This window comes from Panulirus ornatus, chromosome 4 (assembly GCF_036320965.1).
Source record: "Panulirus ornatus isolate Po-2019 chromosome 4, ASM3632096v1, whole genome shotgun sequence".
NCBI classification, from domain to species: Eukaryota; Metazoa; Arthropoda; class Malacostraca; order Decapoda; family Palinuridae; genus Panulirus; species Panulirus ornatus.
The window spans coordinates 70,295,343-70,316,228 of record NC_092227.1 but is presented as its reverse complement, the minus strand read 5'-3'; the positions used below and the strand labels follow the sequence as shown (position 1 = coordinate 70,316,228).

The 20,886-nt window shown below is 38.6% G+C and overlaps 1 protein-coding gene across 1 annotated transcript in view; it reads left to right on the top strand.

The window, feature by feature from the left end:
• The first annotated feature begins 3,287 nt into the window (after nucleotides 1-3,287).
• Nucleotides 3,288-20,886, top strand: part of LOC139767166 (propionyl-CoA carboxylase alpha chain, mitochondrial-like) — a 140,371-nt gene continuing 122,772 nt past the window's right edge. Inside the window, exons 1-3 of the mRNA XM_071696198.1 lie at nucleotides 3,288-3,443; nucleotides 9,376-9,570; nucleotides 14,867-14,977. Of these exons, the coding sequence (XP_071552299.1) occupies nucleotides 3,372-3,443; nucleotides 9,376-9,570; nucleotides 14,867-14,977 (378 nt within the window). The 5' untranslated portion in view covers nucleotides 3,288-3,371. The remainder of the gene's footprint in view (nucleotides 3,444-9,375; nucleotides 9,571-14,866; nucleotides 14,978-20,886) is intronic.

Genomic DNA, 20,886 nt, shown 5'->3' with positions numbered 1-20,886 from the left:
TATATATATATATATATATATATATATATATATATATATATATATTGACACTTTGAATTATGAATGACTTAATTATCCTGACACAAAATTTGCTACAGTAACCTTCAGTAACTTGGAAGAGTAAGCATCAATATATGGACCAGAAGATAACAAATGCAGAGTTGCAATTGGATACCCAGCTGCTAATGAACAATCACCCAAATATAAAGAATTATTGCCTGGCCATAACTTCGTAGTGGCGAAAGCACATAAGCTGTGCCACCATGAACTGCTGCTGTTCGAATTAAGACCTGTTTTACTACCACTAAAGCCATGTATTCAAGACCAACATATGTTGGAATACGTAGTTTAAAACACATTGACTGGTTTCAACCATTTGAAGGTTGCATGAGGTGTTTATGATGCACTAAGGTCCCAGGAAAATATACACACATCGAATGGCATGGCTAAACCAGTGATGACTGTCACGTGAAGGTGGAGCCGAAGAAAATATAAGTGCCAGATCATCAAATGAAGAATTGACTACTTTGCTCATATGACTTTGATTTATTTAAATGCAATTAATGCACTTGAGTGCATTTAATCGGTAGAAAGAAGAATGACACTAATGGGCAATGATTGGTCTGGTATCCTTCTCCCTCGTGACCATTTGGAACTCACGTAAACAATGGACGAACAAGTAGACACAGGGACTGAAGAATCTCGGCCGTGCTATTGAGACATTGGCTGGAATATGATCAATGACTGTTATCAATGAAAACCCTGTTGTAGCTGAATTCACTGATCAGAAAACGTTGAGGTGACTGTGGAACAAATCGTGCACTGTGTAGAAGGTTACCACATGTTAAGTGTGCCCAGCTCCCGTGGTTACATGACATCTAGTGAACCAATGTGTGCCACTGCATAAATTGTCGTCATGACGTTGAGACTGAGGGGGACATATGCACCACTACCTACCGCTGGTGAAGGCGCTACACCCAGAATTTCAGTGGTATCACTTGTTCCTCTATGGGAGGAAGAATGAATTATGTGCACTAAATGTACTTTAAAGTTTGCTTATTGTGTGGATTGTGTAGTGTAGTAATACATACAGGTGGAACACATCTCTGATCAAACTGCATAAGCATATCGAAGAATATTGGTTTCGTTAAAACTTGATTACACCTCCCCCCCCCCCATATGGAGGTATATCACATCCAGTAGCACCCCCTCTCCCCACATGGATGTATATCACATCCAGTAACACCTCCTTCGCATGATATGGAATTATAACACATCCAGTAACATCCCTTCCCCCCCTCATATGAAAGTATAACATCCAGTAACACCCTCTCCCCTGTTATAGAATTATCCATTAGCATCCATCCCCCTGATATGGAAGCATATCACATCCAGTAACACCACTACCCCCTGATATGGAAATATAACATCCAGTAGCACTCCTCCCCCTGATGTGGAAATATATACATCCAGTAACACCCCTTTCCCCTGATATGGAAGTATATCACATCCAGTAGCATCACCTCCCCCTTGATATGAAAGTATAACACATTCAGTAATACCCTCTCCCCCTGATATGGGAGTATGACACATTCAGTAATACCCTCTCCTTCCTGACAGGAAAGTATAACATTCATTAATACTCCCTCCCCCCTGATATGGAAGTATAGCATTCACTGACACCTCTTCCCCCTGATATGGAAGTATAACACAACCAGTAGCACCCCCTCCCCCTGATATGGAAGTATAACACATTCAGTAACACCTCCCACTTGATATGGAAGTATATCATCCAGTAACACCCCTCCCCCGATTTGAAAGTATAACACATCGAATATTACCCCTTTCCCCTAATATAGAAGTATAACATATCCTTTAGGACCCCTTCCCCTGGTATGGAATATAACACATTTAGTAAAAAAAAAAAAAAAACCCTCCCTGATATGTAAGTATATTACATCCGGTAATACTCCTCCCCCTGATATGTAAGTATAACACATCCAGTAGTACCCCTCCCCCTGATATAGAAGTATAACACATTCAGTAATACCCCTCTCACCTGATATGGAAGTATATATCACATCCAGTAGTACCCCTCCCCTGATATAGAAGAGTAATACTCCGCTAATACCCACACCCCCTGATATAGAATATAACACAGCCAGTAGCACCCGCTCCCCTGATATGGAAGTATAACACATCAGTAACAACCCCTCCCCTAATATGGAAGTATAGCATTGCCATTACAACCCCTCCCACCTGATATAGAAGTATATCACATCCAGTAACACCCCCTCCTCCCTGATGTGAAAGTATAACAGCCAGTAACATCCTTTCCCCGATATAAAAGAGTAACACAACCAGTAGCACCCCTTCCCCCTGACATAGATGTATAATACATTCATTAACACCACCTCCCCCTTAATATGGAAGTATAACACATTCAGCAGCACCTTTTCTCTGATATGAAAGTATGTACTTGTTGAAGACCTGACATAAAAATGCTGCAGACAAGCTGTGCTTTTCCATAGGAATTATGAAGCTGAAAGATCTTTCAACTATTTTGAAAGGACTGGAGAACTTTCATCGATCAACTTCGTCGCAGTGTTTGCCATTAATGCATTCCAACCACATAGTCCTTAGTAGATTCAGACAAAGTGCGTCACCCGTAGGCGCAGCAACATGATTCTCGACTAAACTATTTACTTTATTAGAGATGAAAAAGAGCAGATATACTTTATTAGAGATGAAAAAGAGCAGATATACTGCGTAGTTTTGATATAATGTATGGAAGAGATATCAATTTTGAAGCCATTGTATCTTTGCTCATGCTATTTTAAGTCATAGCAAGCAATTTTAACCTGACTTCATCCCACTCATAACCTTGGGTCTGCTCCTTGTTTGCTACCCTTAGTTACAACTTGCAACGCGCGTTTATATAAGTATTCGGTTCACAGGTGTTCAAAACCACCGGTGTTCAAAACCAATGTTTCGTTTAAAAACAAGACGATGATACTTGATTTGTTTCCACCGAAAGAAATTGAGCAATAGGAATCTAAGTATCCATCTACTGAAATATCATAGTGTTTTAGAGCAAACAAATGAACTTCTCTGATATCAAACTTTCGATGTAAAGAGATGAAATGGAAAAAGAAAATATTTAGAAGGATGAAGTTTCTTTCTAAACTGGAATAGACGACTGTGTGGTAGGAAAGACATAATGAGAGGTGAGGCTGGTCCAGACCTGGGCCGTGAGAGGATACGAACACGTAGGGCCATGTTGCCAATGTGAGTTGCCAGTGGTCGCCGGTGAGTCTGTTCCTCCAGTCCCCACACAACTACAGCTGATCAGTGTAAACACAATAAGAAATATGGTGACTGCAGTTGCCGGTCGGAAATATTTCCGCTTGCTCAGGACCTCTGTTTTGTCATACCTTAGAAATGTAAGTATCGTGCCCCTCAATTACCAGTGACTATGTGTATGAAGAGAATATGTATATGTATATATATGAATTGAGTAATTTATCAAACGTGTTGGTTCCGGCGGGTGTACTAGCTTTAGATTTGAGCCATTGAGTAGCCTAAATGCAAACTTCGGGAAGATCTTGCAATATGGCATTTTTGACCATATACACATGGGAAGTCATATCAGTGGATTCGGTATGGCCAACCTCCAGCGGTGCTTGTGATGAAATGTATGGAATGTTAAGATACACATGGGCTTTCTTCAGCTCTCATGTTTCATCTGTTGCTATATCTAGTCCCTGGTGTTTAATGCTATTTTTTTGTTTCTTTCCATTTAGACTGGACTCCAGTTAGCTCATCTCTCCCTACTCCCAAATTTAGTCTTAGTTTTATTCACAATAACTTTTCTCAAACTCAGAAACTATGTTCTGCAGTTTCTCACTCGAATCTGCCAACAAAACGGCGCCATCAGCAAACAGCAGTTGCTTCATCTCCCAGCCCCACCCTCCCACACACACTACAGACCTGCCTCTTTTTCATATACCCTCAGTTTCACCTCCCTCACCACCCCATTTACGATTATTAAGCAGCCAAGGTGATATCACACCCCTGATGTAGACCCACCTTCACCTAAAACTACTCACCATCCTCCACTTCTCACACTTGCACACCTTATTATCTTGAGAGAATTTTGTCACTGCTTTAATGGCGTTTCTCCCACGTCATATGTATTTGTGACACCCACAAAGTATCTTTATCATTCCTGTCACCCACTTCTGATCCATAAATACCTCATACAAATTCTTGTGTCTCAAGGTTTCTTTCATGCAAATTCTTCAAAGCAAATGCTTGATCTACATATTCTCTATCAACCTTAAAGCTACTTTGTTCATTTCTAGTCTGATGCTCTTTGCTTGCCACCATCTTACCAGTCACCTCTCTCCTACACAACTCTCCAGATACACTCAGCAAACTTAGAATTCTGTAATTTGAACATCCTTTTTTTCCCTTTACTACTTTACAGGCACCAGTCCTCAGACACCTTACTTTGAGCTTTACTTACATTAAAAATTTCAGCTGTTTTATCAATAACATTGTCACCTTCCTTGAGAAATTCATCTGCAGATTATTCACCAACTGTAATCTTTTTCACCAGACCTTTGGCCATGACTCCTGCTTTGCATACCCCACATCCACCACCTTATCATTCAACATACTCGATCTGCCCATCAAAGTACTCACTCCATCTCCTCTTTTATTACTGCTCACCTGATAGTAAACCCTGGTTAACAGAGGAATTACAAAAGAAACTGATACCAATTCAAAAGACAAAAAAATTTAGCTTCTCGCAATAGACTAGAACTGAAAGCACTGTACAAAGAATTTGAGGGTTGAATAAGAGTATACAATTAAAGCCATAGAAGTTAAATAGAACAATATTTGATGGCACAGTAGCCCCAGTTGGGCTGTGTGGATTCAAGTTGTGATTCTAAAATGCAAAAATTTGAAAGAAGATATATGTTTTTGAAGTGTTGATTGAGCAGGGAATGACACTGTGGTAGGGAGGTGTGGTAGTAAGCGGTGTATATTTAAGAGTTAATCCAGTTGTCTCAATATGTCTTGGACAAATGGAAAGGATAGGAGAACAGAGACGGACGAAAAGAACGTGTCAAAAATGGTGGGGACTAGGTGAAGTGGAAGACTGAAGATGAATGAGAAGGATGGATGAAAGTTTTCTGAGCCTGTACATGCAGAAGGGTATGAGGTATGCATGGAATAGAGCAAAGTGGAGAGATGTATACACATGGGGTGCTGTCAGTGATCTGAACCAGGGCATATGAAGTGGTTAGAGAAGACCAGAGAAAAGTCTATGGTCACAGCTGTAGATACAGGGGCTTTGGTTACGGTGCATTATGCATTACAGTTAGGAAGTGCATGTGGGAAAATGAGTGCTGTTTCTTCTTCACTTTTTGGCACTGCCTTGCAGGAAATGATAATCAAGTATGAAAACAAAATGAGGAATTTTAAGGTTGGAGGAAAAACACTTATGCAGGGTATGAATGCAAAAGTGGAAGTTTATTGTAGGAGGCTTGTGAGTACCAGATGTGAATGCAAATGTTGTTTCAGATAGATTTCTGTATTTACCCAATTGTACAGTACAGGGAGGGAAATCTACATTTAATAAAAAAAACTGAAGGGAATTAAGAAACGATGTTCTTCAGCAAATAGCATTAATATAGGCAGAACTACATCAAAGTTATTTATATAACATTATTAAAGATATAAAAAAGGCTGTCCTCTTTACATAGATTTGATAATTGATTACCTATTTATACTGTATGGGGAGGAATTTTTTACCCTCATGGGGCCCCATCTCGTGAACACGCTTTACTATTAAACAGCCTCTTAGATTTATGCATGTTCTCTGCAATAACCTTGTCCTCATTCTGTCTGTTCCATTCATCCTCCATTCTTAAACTATAAAAGTATTTCTTTACATCCTTATTTAGAAGCTTCTGTTCTGTGGTTTCTCCATTCCTTTATCTCTCAAAGAACATCCCATTGTCCACAACATTAAGCTCTTTAAACTTTAAAGGTTGTGATTAAGTTAATCCTCACTCTTCTCTCCTCCAAGATGGGTAAATATAAATCCTCCAGCCTTTGCCTGTAGCTTAGCTCTCTTAATTCTGCTACCATCTTTGTTACCCTACTTTGTGCTTCATTAGGTGTGACACTACCCTAACACTTAATATTAATATTTATATTCGTGTGCTGTAGATAGGGCAACAGTTGGCAGGGTTAGTGGTTTCCTTTTTTAGTATGGGCTACCCCGAAGCATGCTTCCAAGTGGAGGGAAAAGTCTCGGTTTGTAGACAGGGGCATAATATTTGAGCAAGGATTGGTAGTTGATCAGAAGCACTTTCCTTTAGAACTTTAGGAAGTATGCCATCTGAGGCATATGTCTTGTCCACCTGAACCTTGGAGAGTACTTGAAGGATTCTGTTTGAGGAGAATATAGATGACAAGTGTTCAGTGGGAGGAGACAGGGGTTGAAAATTACAGTCTGAATTGTCTAAAGTTGAGTTAGAGGAAAGTAAAGTTATAATAAAAGAGCAGCTTTTTCAACTGACTGGAGAGTTAGCAGTAGATTACTCGCATCAGAAGAGAGGAGGAAAGAGGAGTTGTTGAAAGTGTTTCTGGTTACAGACAAGAAAATTTGTAAGTAGAATTTAAGTCAGCACACTCTCTTCTTATGAAGATGTGCTTGACTACAAAGAACATCTTTGTAGTGATTCCAGGTTGAAATTAGAGAGGAGTGGTTTTCAGAGAAGGGAAGTTTCATGGCCTGATGTGACAGACATCAGAGCTGTTATGGGAAGGGGGTTGGGAAATTTAAAAGAGGGGATGTTAGACCTCATCCCATCTAAGGTAATCTTTGCTATTCTGAACATTTACACAACACGAGGCATCCAAAGCAGAGAAGCAGTACCCATCCCAGGGAAAGTTGATACAGAAACTGCACAGGGATGACCATTGAGCTCTATTAATGGCATTTCTGTGGAGGGTAAAGAGTGGACGTGCTGAATTGGAAATAACAGAAATAAGATTATGGTCAGAAGACCCTAATGGGGCAAAAATGGTTTGAATAGTGGAAGGGATCAGATTTAAAAAGAAATCAAGTGTGTTTGAAGAATGGTTGTGATAGTTAGGAATTCAGGTGTGGTAGCTAATCAATTATTCAAGATCATTAAGGAGAGTAAAAGAAAACACCTCAGCCCTACCAGAATTGTCTCTATTAGAACCTAACCAATCTGTTTGGAACAAATTGAAATCTCCTGCATGGAGAATCTCAGTGAATAGATTTGAAGAGAATAAAGCTTTGAGGCTAGAAGCCAAATAGTCAAAGAGTTACATAGTTAGAAGAACCTGGGGGGGTAAACAAGACCAAAAAACAAAGTAAAGAGAGTAGGGATATTTTGAGCTAAATGGTAGAGTTAGATTTAAAATCCTCAAGCCAAATAATAGTTTTTTTTGTACTACAGTAGGCACAAACCACCCTTGGAGCAGCAACGATGTCAGATATTATAGTTGGAAATCTGGCTGTGCAAAGATTAGAATTAAAACTGCAAATGGTGCAGAAATAGATTGAAAAATAGCAAGAACCAGGTCTAAGAGCTGTGGCTACCCCTTGATCCATGGCACCAGGGAATTATCAGTTGATTGTGCTGCCATAGATTTTTTGATAAAAGATAAGAAAAGATAAAGGAAAAGAAAATAAAGATATGTTTTATGTAGTCAGGTGTTGTGTATGGGAAAAAGAGTGTGTGGGATTGGTGTTAAATACCATCAGCCTGCTTATAGATGAGGCAGGAGAAAAAAGAAAGACTTCCACATTGGCCTGAGAGGGAGTATGTAACAAATACTGCATTGCTGGCTCACTACACTGCCACCATTAACCCTCCGAGACTTCGGAAGTAGAAGGGGCTGAAGTACAGTCTCTGAGCTGAACCAAGGCATATGAAGCAATGAGAGGAAACCATGGAATGGTTTGTGGGGCTTGACTGTGGATGGGAGGTTCTAGTTTCAGTACATTATACATGTTAGATAGAGTGGATGTGAGTGAGAGAGGCTATTGTTTGGTAGTTTCTCTTGCTACCTGTGTGGTGGGATATAGAGACAAAGATATATGTAAGAAAATGTTTGTTAGAGGAAAATCTGTGGTGGGATCTAGAGACAAAAATATATTTAAGAAAATGTTTGTTAGAGGAAAATGTGGCCACAAGGTATGCTCTTGGAGTTGTTGCTTTAATTAATGCTCAGTGTTTATTTGGAATTTTGTGGAAATAACTAGTCTTGTGTAGAGAACTCATTTGGTTTTAGTTATCTTTTGAAATATCACTTTATGGCATTTTATTTCCAAAGTGTTTTGTCTTGAATGATTTTCACTATTTTTAGTTCTACCATTGACACATTTAGCATTTTAGAGATTTTTTAAAGGACTCAGCACAGCACCATAACCTTTTCTTTTATGTGAAATTTGTTAAAAATGACATCAGTACCATTTTCTTATATATACTTTTAATTACACTATCCTGTAATATAACCTTTTCTTTTAAGTGAAATTTGTTAAAAATGACATCAGTACCATTGTCTTATGTATACTTTTAATTACACTAACCTGTAATATATTATTGGGAAAAGAATTTGTTTTTGAACTATAATATTTAATAAGAGAATTCATAGAGATTAATGGTGAAAACATTTGATAGCTTTACAAAGCCCATCCTAGAATTTGCTGTTTCTGAACTGTCTGTAGTTTTATTCAACATAATTGATGTGTGTTACAATACGAAAATTAATTGGGCAGCAGTTGAAATTTGGGATGCCATGTGTTGTGCCGAATGTTCTGTATAACAAAGATTATCTTGATTGGGATTGGGTCTGACATCCTGTATTAAGAAAAAAGTCACTCCCTTCCCCGAATTTGCAGCTCTGATGTCTGTCACATCAGGGATGGTGCACACCAGACCATGAAACTCTTCCCTTCCCTGAAATTCACTCCTCTTTTATTTCAGCGTGGAATCACTGTAAAGATATTCTTTGCAAGTTCATGAACATCTTCATGAAAACAAAGTGAGCTGGCTTTGATTTTTCTTCTACTGACAAATCTTCTGGATCTTTAACCAAAATGCCATCAACAACTCTAATTGAACCTCTCCTCCTTTCTTCTGACCCAATCAATCCACTGATAACTCTCCAGCTGAAATGATGAGATTATTTTTGTCAGCCAGATAGACTGTTATATTGAATGATGTAGAAGATAATAAGCAAATTAGCTCTTTTTAATATCTTTTAGTGTTAAGAAGTATAAATCTTGGGTTGTGTTGTAAGTCATCCTTTTTATTTCAGGGACAGAGATGTGGTTATATACCAGGAGCAAGATTCTGCTCTATCTACACAGTTGACCCTATTGATTCAAGTGAACCAACTTTTGAGAAGATTTTGATAGCAAATAGAGGAGAGATTGCATGTCGAGTGATTAAGACAGCCAAAAAGATGGGAATCAAGACTGTTGCCATTCATTCTGATGTCGATTCTAATGCAGTAAGTTCATTGCTGTATGTCCAGTATGGATGTATTCTTATGTAGTTTTGCATGCCTGGTAGAGATTATGTGAAAAGAAAAGTGAATGCAAACATTTGCAAGTTGGTTATATTTCAGAAAGGACAATGAAAGAGATAGATACTAGATTTTAGAGATCTTGTTTGTATTTTTAGTAATGAAATGGAATTGAAGCTCAAGTGGCAGTATTAAATAGCAGGTAAGTTCTCAAGCTTTAAGTGGCAATGATAGTGTACGATAGAGGTATCCAGACATATGGCATTTCCTGATTCTGAGTAACCCATTCCAGCCGTTTTCTATAAATGTGAACAGAAGAGTCATGTGAGCAGTGCTAATCCTCATTGTAGGCTTTGGGTGGAGTGTCTGAATGGCCATGGATTTGGGCTAAATAAGGAGATAGATATTAAGCTCATAGAGAGGAGTTTGGATGTTCTGGCTTTGAGTGAAATTAAGCTCAAGAGGAAGGGGAAGGAATGGTTTGGGAATGTTTTAGGATCAAATATGGAGGTAATGTGGGGGTGAAAGCAAAGGGATGGAAATTCTAATTAGAGGAGATTTATGGAATATATTAAAGATTGTACACATTTGAGTTCGAGACTACTATTTCCTGGTATACCAAGCTGGTGAACCCCGACTGCAACATGGGTACATTTATAAATTGAAGCCGACTAAAGATTACCAAATATTTTACATAAAGTTCCATTTGCTCTGAAGAAAAAAATATTATGAATCATATAGATTTTAGGGAAGATAGCTCCTTCTACAATAAAGAAAAACTTAGGAGTAAATTTAGGAGTGTTATACATGAAGTACAGGCATAGAAAAGATAAATAGATGATAAACATAGGTGATTGTCCTTGGCACCCAATTGTATGTGACAGTGCTGGGAGTAAATTTAGGAGTGTTTTACATGAAGTACAGGCATAGAAAAGATAAATAGATGATAAACATGGGTGATCGTCCTTGGCACCCAATTCTATGTAACAGTGCTAGGCCCCTCCCTCCCAAACCACTCTTTATAACTAACCACCAGCCTCCAAGTAGAAATAAAAAGCTTACCCCTGCCTCACACTTTAATTACTCCTACTCACAGATCCCCCCCTCCTCCACCATCACCACAAACAAATTGAACAGTGACAAAACACATATTGTACACGGGAATAAGCTAATAAGCACTAAACAAGTGACCTCCCAACTCAAGCTTACACATTTTCCCATTAAACATGTAGGAAGTAAGTAATTATTCCTTGCTTCATGCATAAGTTTCAGATCTTAAGAGGCTGTCTTTTGGACTCTGTGTTCATAATACAACCTAAACTTCTGCATAATTTCATTTGGTTCTATCTGTATCGTTGATGCTCGGTCCTTTTGGGAACTCCCTCAAGGGGTTGGCCATAGCAAAAGTCTCCATAACTGTTGAATTTCAGTACTACTTCCAAGCCTTTAGTGCCTCACCATTAACAGGCCACTGATACAGGACAACTCTAGTGCAGTGTTTTCAGAGGCTCTTTCCTAATGTTCCTACCAACTACCTCCACCTAATGTGTCTACCTAATTTTTTAGTAGCATGAATTTGCTTCTCTATGGTTTTTATTTCTACATGAATATCTTTCAAATTATAGGAAAAACACTTTTGGTTAAACTTGAAAATCCTCAATTTTTCTAGGTCAGGGAAAGGTAACCATCCCAGAATATTAAATGAAGGACCTAGAACAGTATTGCTGTAGTATATGGTGGATGATACCGATTCAAACCCTGAGTTGTGCCAGAGATGGATATCAACCAATCAGGGCCTCCTCACCAGCTAGATTCTGACCTATTGACCTCAGTTGTCATTTGATAAACAAGTAACTCTTCTTCTCACAGGCCTGAATTCTGGGAATTCAGGCCTGTGAGAAGAAGAGTGTTTATATTTCAACACTTTAGTTTTTTCACAGAGCCAGAGTGTTGCAAGCTACTGTTGGATGAAAATCCCCCCATTCTTGTCTGGGCAGTTTGACTCATTGGCCCATCATAATTTGCAAGTTCCATATTTTGATCATTTTATTATTTTATGTTGGGGATAGGGCCGTCCAGTTGAATAAAAAATTTGAGGTAATTCCTTGCGATGTCAAGAACTATTCCTAAACACTTTAGGCATACATTTGATTTTTTTGGGCCTCCCTCCATTATTCAAAAATAGAAAAACCATATATTTTTGTTTTGTTTAATGAAAAGATGCAAAAAAACTATTAAACTACTTTTTTTCCTTAATGATTAAGGCTTCACCATTACTAGTTTAGAAAAACATTTCATCTACCAGACTGGTTTTCCTGTGTATGCACGGTACTTTTGTTTCATAACTTTTTTTTTCACATAATTCACATATACAAAAAAATGTCAAAAGGGGTGGCATGAGTGTGACTGCAGAATGGCACTGGTTGCTATGGGTTGGAGGTTGGTTTCACAGACTTTGTAAGTCCCTAGAAAAGACATGCAGCCATGAACCATGGTCTCTAGCCAGTTACTTAGGCCATGGGACAGCATCAGTGACTCGCTCATCTTATTTGGTTTCTCATCATTGGCCTGCTAACAGAGCCATCAATGTATGCAGAATTCCAATTGTGGCAGGAAATTATGTGTGGATTGATTTTTATAGCTCCCTGCTGTATATATAACCATCAAGTTTTTAAGATGAACTTTTTAGGCTAAAATTAGGGCATTGACTCTCATGAACAATATTTTCAAGAGGTTGGAATGCATGGCAAGCTAGAGACACAAAAAAATTAGAGTTGTCTAGTAGATTTATTTTATTTTATTTTATTTTACTTTGTCGCTGTCTCCCGCGTTAGTGAGGTAGCGCAAGGAAACAGACGAAAGAATGGCCCAACCCACCCACATACACATGTATATACATACACGTCCACACACACAAATATACATACCTATACATCTTAACGTATACGTATATACACACACACAGACATATACATATATACACGTACATAATTCATACTGTTTGCCTTTATTCATTTCCATTGCCACCCCGCCACACATGAAATAACAACTCCCTCCCCCCACATGTGCATGAGGTAGCGCTAAGAAAAAACAACAAAGGCCACATTTGTTCACACTCAGTCTCTAGCTGTCATGTATAATAAACCGAAACCACAGCTCCTTCTCTACATCCAGGCCCCACAGAACTTTCCATGGTTTACCCCAGACGCTTCATATGCCCTGGTTCAATCAATTGACAGCACGTCAACCCCGGTATACCACATCGTTCCAATTCACTCTATTCCTTGCACACCTTTCACCCTCCTGCATGTTCAGGCCCCGATCACTCAAAATCTTTTTCACTCCATCTTTCCACCTCCAATTTGGTCTCCCACTTCTCCTTGCTCCCTCCACCTCTGACACATATATCCTCTTTGTCAATCTTTCCTCACTCATTCTCTCCATGTGACCAAACCATTTCAAAACACCCTTTTCTGCTCTCTCAACCACACTCTTTTTATTTCCACACATCTCTCTTACCCTATTATTACTTACTCGATCAAAACACCTCACACCACAAATTGTCCTCAGACATCTCATTTCCAGCACAATAAAGAATGGAAAAACAAAGAACTTTATTCACAGAACAACTACCACCATTTGTATTACTTTTGTTACAGTAGCCAAGGCCTGTGCTAGCCCACAAAGACCTCAGTGCTAGTTTTCTGTGAAATGGTACAAAACTTTAGTTATCAAATACAATAGGAAAGATATTTGGGTGCCTTCCTTTTACCATTACATAAAAAAAGTAAAGAAGGAAACTTACAGTATTTTTATTTAGTATCAAAATGTTGCAGTTTTGTCTTGTCTTTCTTTAGGATTCTGTAGGACATGAATAGCTTGCTGTTTATTCCTTCATCCACATACTTGAAAGCTGATTTGATATTCGCCTGCAGACTGTTTGTCTCCAATGCTGTTCTCCTAATACAATACTCTGGAAATAGTTTGGGAATAACATTTACTCCCAAGTCTCTCTCACAAATTTTTGAAGCTTGCTTCTTGCACGGTAATAATGATATTGAGGCTATCTTTTGCTTTGTCCCATCCTCATTACTTTACATTTGCTTAGGTTGAATTTCATCACCCATGTTTCACACCACCTTTGGAGTTTCTGTAGGTTCCCTTGTAAGCTGATGCAATTCAATTCTTATTTCACTTCCCTCATGACACCTTTATTATCTGCAAACATATTCTGGTAGGATTCTACACCTTCTGGCAAGTCATAAATGTAGATCAAGAAGAGTGTTAGTCCTAGAATCAAACCCTGTGGCACTCAGCTGGTCATGTTAACTCAGTTTTGGAAAAACTCATATTTCATTGCAAGTTAACTGTATGTTGACATTTTGAATCATAACTTCTTATAGAAAGGTAAAGTTTGCTAGGCTAAGGTATTCAGTACATGAAGTGATTTTTAAGTTACCTAATGTAAGATTTTTTAATTACATCCAGTAATGAATAAATAAATAAAGGTATAGGAGTTAGCTATTCTGCTGATAATATTTATTTGTATTATACTTTGTCACTGTCTCCCGCGTTAGCAAGGTAGCGCAAGGAAACAGACGAAAGAATGGCCCAACCCACCCACATACACATGTATATACATACACGTCCACACACGCACATATACATACCTATACATCTCAACATATACATATATATACACACACAGACATATCCATATATACACTTGTACAAAATTCATACTGTCTGCCCTTATTCATTCCCGTTGCCACCCCGCCACACATGAAATAGCCCCTTCCCCCTGCATGTGTGTGAGGTAGCGCTAGGAAAAGACAACAAATGCCACATTCGTTAACACTCAATCTCTAGCTGTCATGTATAATGCACCAAAACCACAGCTCCCTTTCCACATCCAGGCCCCACAGAACTTTCCATGGTTTACCCCAGATGCTTCACATGCCCTGGTTCAATCCATTGACAGCACGTCGACCCTGGTATACCACATTGTTCCAATTCACTCTATTCCATGCACGCCTTTCACCCTCCTGCATGTTCAGGCCCCAATCACTCAGAATCTTTTTCACTCCATCTTTCCACCTCCAATTTGGTCTCCCTCTTCTCCTCGTTCCCTCCACTTCTGACACATATATCCTCTTTGTCAGTCTGCTAATAATATTATAGTAAAAATAATTGCTCATATTCTCTTAAGTGCTTACACTGCATTTATAGTACATAGAATGATATAACTTTAATTGAATGGTCCCTTCTTCCTACCCAACAGCCTCATGTGAAGTTTGCAGATGAAGCAGTATGTGTAGGTACAGCACAGGCTCGAGATTCTTACTTACTCATGGATAGAATAATGGAAGTTGTCAAGCAGACTGGAGCTCAGGTATGTTTTATATTCTTGCTTGGAGATGCTAACAAGTATGGGACATTATTAGTTAGAGATGATTGTGAGTTTAACAGAAAAAGGGAATCATTAGTGGTAGAAAGCTTCATTTACTTGTTTTTTTATCAATCTTTGTAATGAAACTTCTAAACTGTATTTACCAGACAATTACTTGGCTGAATTGAGGATGATGATCAGTTATAATGAAAGCACCCATTTGATTTATCTTGCACTCAGGTTCAAAAATGCAGCTAAATTCCTTGATGTGTATAACCTCGTGTATGATCTGAACTAGATTTTCTAATGCTATCATTTGTAACTCAATGTGGAATAGGGTCATAGTTGGTTAGGTGATCTTACCCCATAGATCTTTAGCTAAGATTTAAGGATGAAGTTGAATTATGCCTACTTATGTACTACATCTATAACTGCCTCTCATACATATGTTTCCGATCAAGTGTGCTTTGCCTCATCATTCTAGATTTTTTATCTGAATTTGGTGATATTTTCAGTTTTAATGATCCCAGGCTAAGGATAGGACTGATTTACATGTAAGCATGTACAGTAGCTTACAGAAATATTTTCCAGATGTTCTTACTGTAAAGTCTGACAACAAACAGTGTAAATAAAAAAACCTTGTGTGATTGTTATACGTGATGTGTAGCATCCTCACAGATTTTTTGGAAATGTATTCATCTTCTAAACTTCTACGCTTGAATTAAGTCTAAGCTTTACATGTATAACACTCTAAAATCTAATATTATGTAAGTCTGTCACTGTATGTAGTTTAGCGCCACACTGTCTTGTACCGCCAGGCCTACTCACTATTGTGATTGTACCAGAGATATTCATGTCATGATTGTCAACTTGTTTCATAAACATTGAGACGAAACAGGAAAAACACATATTTTGCTGAGTGTACATTCATAAGAATATGTAAAATGTACCCTTTGGTTGCCACGTTTTCTTAATCACATCAGATTCCTGTGAAATCTTTATCTATATCTCTTCTTGTGTCTTCTGAGAACCACACCCCAGGGATTATGGCCTTAGGAGAAAATTATCCATGCTACTTTGATTAAACATACCTCCCTAACATTCTCCATCCCCCACACAACTTTTTGGGTTTGCTCCTCAATATATATCTTTTTCCCTTCACAGGATACCAGCTGTCTTTCCCCTCACTTTTATTTTCTTTTTCCCTGCTCTTATATATGTTTTACTTACCAGCCTGTTGTGTTGTCTTGTGTTATATCCACCCGACCAAACTGTTTAAGGTGTTTCACTTCAACCAATCTGTAACACCACATCCTATTGCCTTTCCCTCTTTCTAACATCTAGCATTGCCTTTTTCACTTCAGCATTACCCCACATATTCTTTCAACTTTCTGCTCATTTTTTGAGAATGGAGTGAAATTGCAAGTCCTTGCAAAAATCATAGTTTCATATACAAACTATTGATATGTAAGTTTGCTGAATTATGATGAATTTTGATCTGGTTTGATGGGATATAGATACCCGAGGACAAGTTTCTGTGAAAAGTCCTTATGTTACCCAGAACCTTTCCAGAAGCTCCTGCAGCTCAAGCCTGTGCTTCTTCCAGTAGCAGGGAAATGTTGACAGCTTTTGGGTGAGGCTCTTTTTGATGAGATTGTTTTTCCAATGATATAACCTCACTAAAGGTGACTTTTCTCATTTAGTAACCTTGAGCAGTTGGAGTCTGGTAACACTGGCTTGATGAGATTACAAATATTACATATTGATTAATTGATAGGGCATTTAAGTGTTGCTGATATTCTTCTTGTGATCTTTAATTCCATGTCTGTGTGGGTATCATTTATCCCAGCATGGAGTACTATTGCTTAAGCACATACCTAGCTCTTTGCCAGAATGGAATCAGAAGCCTTCTGCCCAGCATGAAGTACTGTTGCATATGAACATAGCTCCTTGCCAGAATGGAATCAGAAGCCTTCTGTCTCATCAACGTAACTTTTATAACCCCTACAGCTGTCTCTTTCCTTTAGCCAAGATATTGCATCCCTCTCACTGTTTTGCAGGTATTAATTCAGCCACTGCTGTCATAAACTGTCTGTCTTAAGACCTGGACCTGTGGCATGTGTTTGGCTGCAGCTTTCCATAATTTCATGATTAAGATGAGCTACATGAGGATTGACTATTATGATACCACTGTCTTTTCTTAGACAGTAAAGCTGTGGATTTATTTTCTTTTATGTTGTAGACTCCAGTCACGGATACTAGTCCACATCAAAGCTGGGCAGTAATTGAAATATATAGAAAGGGAAAAAGAATGACAAGGAAAAGTATTCATCAATTTTGTAGGAAGTAGAAGAACTGCCTTTTAGAAAGTACGGTAGGAAAGAAGCAGTTATCAAAATGGCCCTTGCTTGAGTTGCCAACAGCCACAGGAGCTTGCTGAGTATTGCATGGTTTAGCAGCTCTAGCTAGTGTTGGGGGCACACAAGAAGCTAACTTTTGGGAGCAAAAACCAAAGTAATACCTGTAGAAGAGTGAAAGTGAACCAGAGTTGCAGTGTAGGGCAAGTGGGTTGTCTTAAAGTAAGCCTGTGAAAGTTGAAAAGTCAAAATACTTTAGACTCATTTCTGGCAAGTAAGGATCGGAGCTAGATGCACCCCAGATGTGAAAGTAGCATCTTATGCAATGACTGATCAGTTCTTTGTAAAATGGAGCAAATTTTTGGAAGAGTATCAATTTTGACATTTAAACTGGACTCCCAGTTTCTAAGAGCCAGACTTAGCTATTTCTGTGATATGGAGTTTCCAAGATAGTGCAGATGTTACAGTAATACCATGTGTATTCATTGAGTCAAAAGGTGGAATCACAGATTTGTAATTACAGTAGAGATGGGTAGAAACTGGGTCTTGTTAAACTTAACCTGATTTCATTTACCCAATGAAGTACCTGTCTTCTGTAGTTTATTGAGGAAGTTGTGTCGAGATGAGTTGCAGATTGAGTGAGAGGAGAAGCAGCAAATTTAGAGGAATGCAATGTTGACAGCATATGAGGGCATTTGGTTACTTGTAGAAGAAAGGAAGTTGTTGATATAAAGGAGGAAAAAGTTTAGGAGAAAGGGTAGGCCCTTGAGCGACACTGCTGTTGATGGAGGAAGGGGGAGTGTTGATCCATCACCACCCACAGTGGTATGTCGGCCAGAGAGGAAAGGAACAGTGAGGGAGGGAAGCCAAGAGAGTCGAGCTTAGAGATGAGACCCCAGTACCATACCCTGTCAAAAGCTTTGACTATATCAAGGGCAACAACATAGGATTCCCCAAAATCTTTCTGGGATGATGACTATACATAAGTTAGATAGGAAAGAATATCACCAGTGGATCTCACCTTATGGAAGCCATACTAATGATCAGAGAGAAGGCTGTGAAATTTAAGATGTCTAAGGTTATTGGAGTTGAGGAGGAATTCAAAGACTTTGGAAACAGTAGATATTAAAGCAACAGGACAATAGTGGGTTAGAATGGTCACCATTCTTAGGGATGGGATGCACCAGTGCATGTTTCCAAGAAGGGAACGTTCTTGCTTTTAAATAGAACAGATAAGCTAACGCAGGTGCACGTTTAGAGGTACACTCTCTCTGTACTCAGGAATGGAGGCCATTAGGTCCATGTTCCTTGCTTATATCCAGAGAGAGGAGAGAAGTGCTTTTCAGACACTTCAAAAGGAGTTAATGGTAGAGACATACGACTAGTAAGAGGAACATCATGGGAAGAAGGAATGTTAGAGTCACCCAGGGTGGAGTTTGCGGAGAAGCAAGGACCAAAGAGAGTTGCTTTGTTTACGGGAAAGACACTTATAGTACCATCATAATGGAAAAAGTGAAGGAAAGGTAGAGCAACAGAAATTGTTTGTGATGCCATTAGCTAAAGATCCGAAAGATCTACCAGTGTATGAAGAGGAGAGGTTATTGCACTTCCTTTGAATAGAACTCTTTGCCTCATGGTTAATGTACTTGCAGTGATTATGGGTTGTGATTAATGCTGAATGAGAATCAGAGGAAGAAGAGCTCTACAAACCTGATATGCTTGATCTCTTGCCTGAATATTCCGACCTAAGAACAGGAACATGGATTGGAAGAAGAGGGGATAGAGGCTTCCATTCTGCAACAGTAACCTCTGCTATTTATCTGACAGAGACAGGAGTATCACCACATAAGAGACAGTAATTTACCCAAGTGAAGTAAAAAGAAAAGAAAATAAGAAAAGAATTTTCACAAGTTATTCCAGTTAGCTTTATTAAGATATTGAGATGCCAATATTTACCTTTAAAAGGGGTTGCTGGAGATGTCATTAAAATAGATACGTTTATGAGAGTGCAGTGAGATGAACCACTTGGGGCAAGACTGTGTAGCTAATGCGAAGGATTAGAGGTGAAAAACAGATCCAGAAGAACAGGAGATTGGTCACAACAGTCAGGACTATGTGTGGGATAGGTGATGATTTGCTCTTGATACTTGAGAGTGGAGAACATGAAGGCTTCAGTCCACCATTCATAGTGGAGGACATTAAAGTCCCTTGGTAGAGGATCTCAACTTGCATGTAAGAGGTTACCACAGCCTGTTAGTAAGAGTTTAGATAGTCAAAGAAAGCTATAACATTTGTAGAATTAGGACAGCAGTAGGCAAAACAAAGGAAAACAGTGATAGTTGATAGACAGACCTTGAGGCAGAAAACTTCAAAGTTTGGAGACTCAAGGTCTTTGAGGTGTGCCACTAGTGTGTTGATGTTGCAATAAGCATGAACATCATCCTTGAACCAGAATTGTGTTTGCAGATTATAGTTGGATATGAGAAAGGGGCTTGTGAAAACTTCATTAGACATTTGGGTCTCTGAGAGAGGTAAGATATTAAGAGAGTACTAGACAGATGGTGTTCAACAGAAGAGAGGTTACCAGAAAGACTGCAAATGTTGGTGCTGTGAATAGAAAAAGAGGCAGGTATTTTGAAAAGGAAAAGGTTGTGGAGGAAGCTGGTACTACTACTCCCTGAACCATCTCCCCTTCTTTTGCTCTTCCATCTTCTTATAACTTTTCCATTTGTAAACTGCTATGGTCATCAGTTGATGATGCATAATTCTCTACTTATCTTGTCCATTAACAGTGTAAATTTTTGTGCCATGGTTTGGCCTCAGTGCAGTTTGATGATATATATATATATTTTTTTTTTTTTTTTTTTTTTTTGTGTGTGTGTGTGTGTGTGTCACTTTTCCCTCTTTTCATATAATTGGGTGGGCATCTGAACGTCATATCAGGTAGAATGCCTTGTTTTCATGTACTTGGCATGCACATGGGAGTTCAGCAGTGTAAGCAAATTTACAATATCATCAGTGCCACTAAAATGTAAGTGCCAATCTTCCATTCATTTTTCTTTTGCTCAGCATGCAGATTAACTTTTCTTTGAAGATAAATAGAAAAATTGAAGAACATTAATTTTTTGCGCATGGTAAGGCAACTGCAAATTCATTTGTGCAGTTAATAGGTTAATGTTAGGTCGAGACACACTCCTGAAATGCTGAGAATAATCCCTGCCATAGTTTTTCCTTCCTCTGTCATTTAGTCCTGTGAATGATTGGAAACCACATGGATTGCATGGGTTTAAAACCCTTCACTTCCTTACTATTTTAATGGGGATATGTTTGTATTCCCATCCTCTGATTCTTATTTAGATTTGAGTATTAGTATGCTCCCATAGAATACATGCTGTAGTTGAGTGTAACATATTCCCAGTGCACTTAATCTTGTATGCTCCCATAGAACACATGCTGCAGTTGATTGTAATATATTGCCAGTTCACTTTATCTTGTGCACTGCATATAAGATTTCAGGTTTTTCTATGCCAAAGATCTCAAATATTTTTTCCTTGT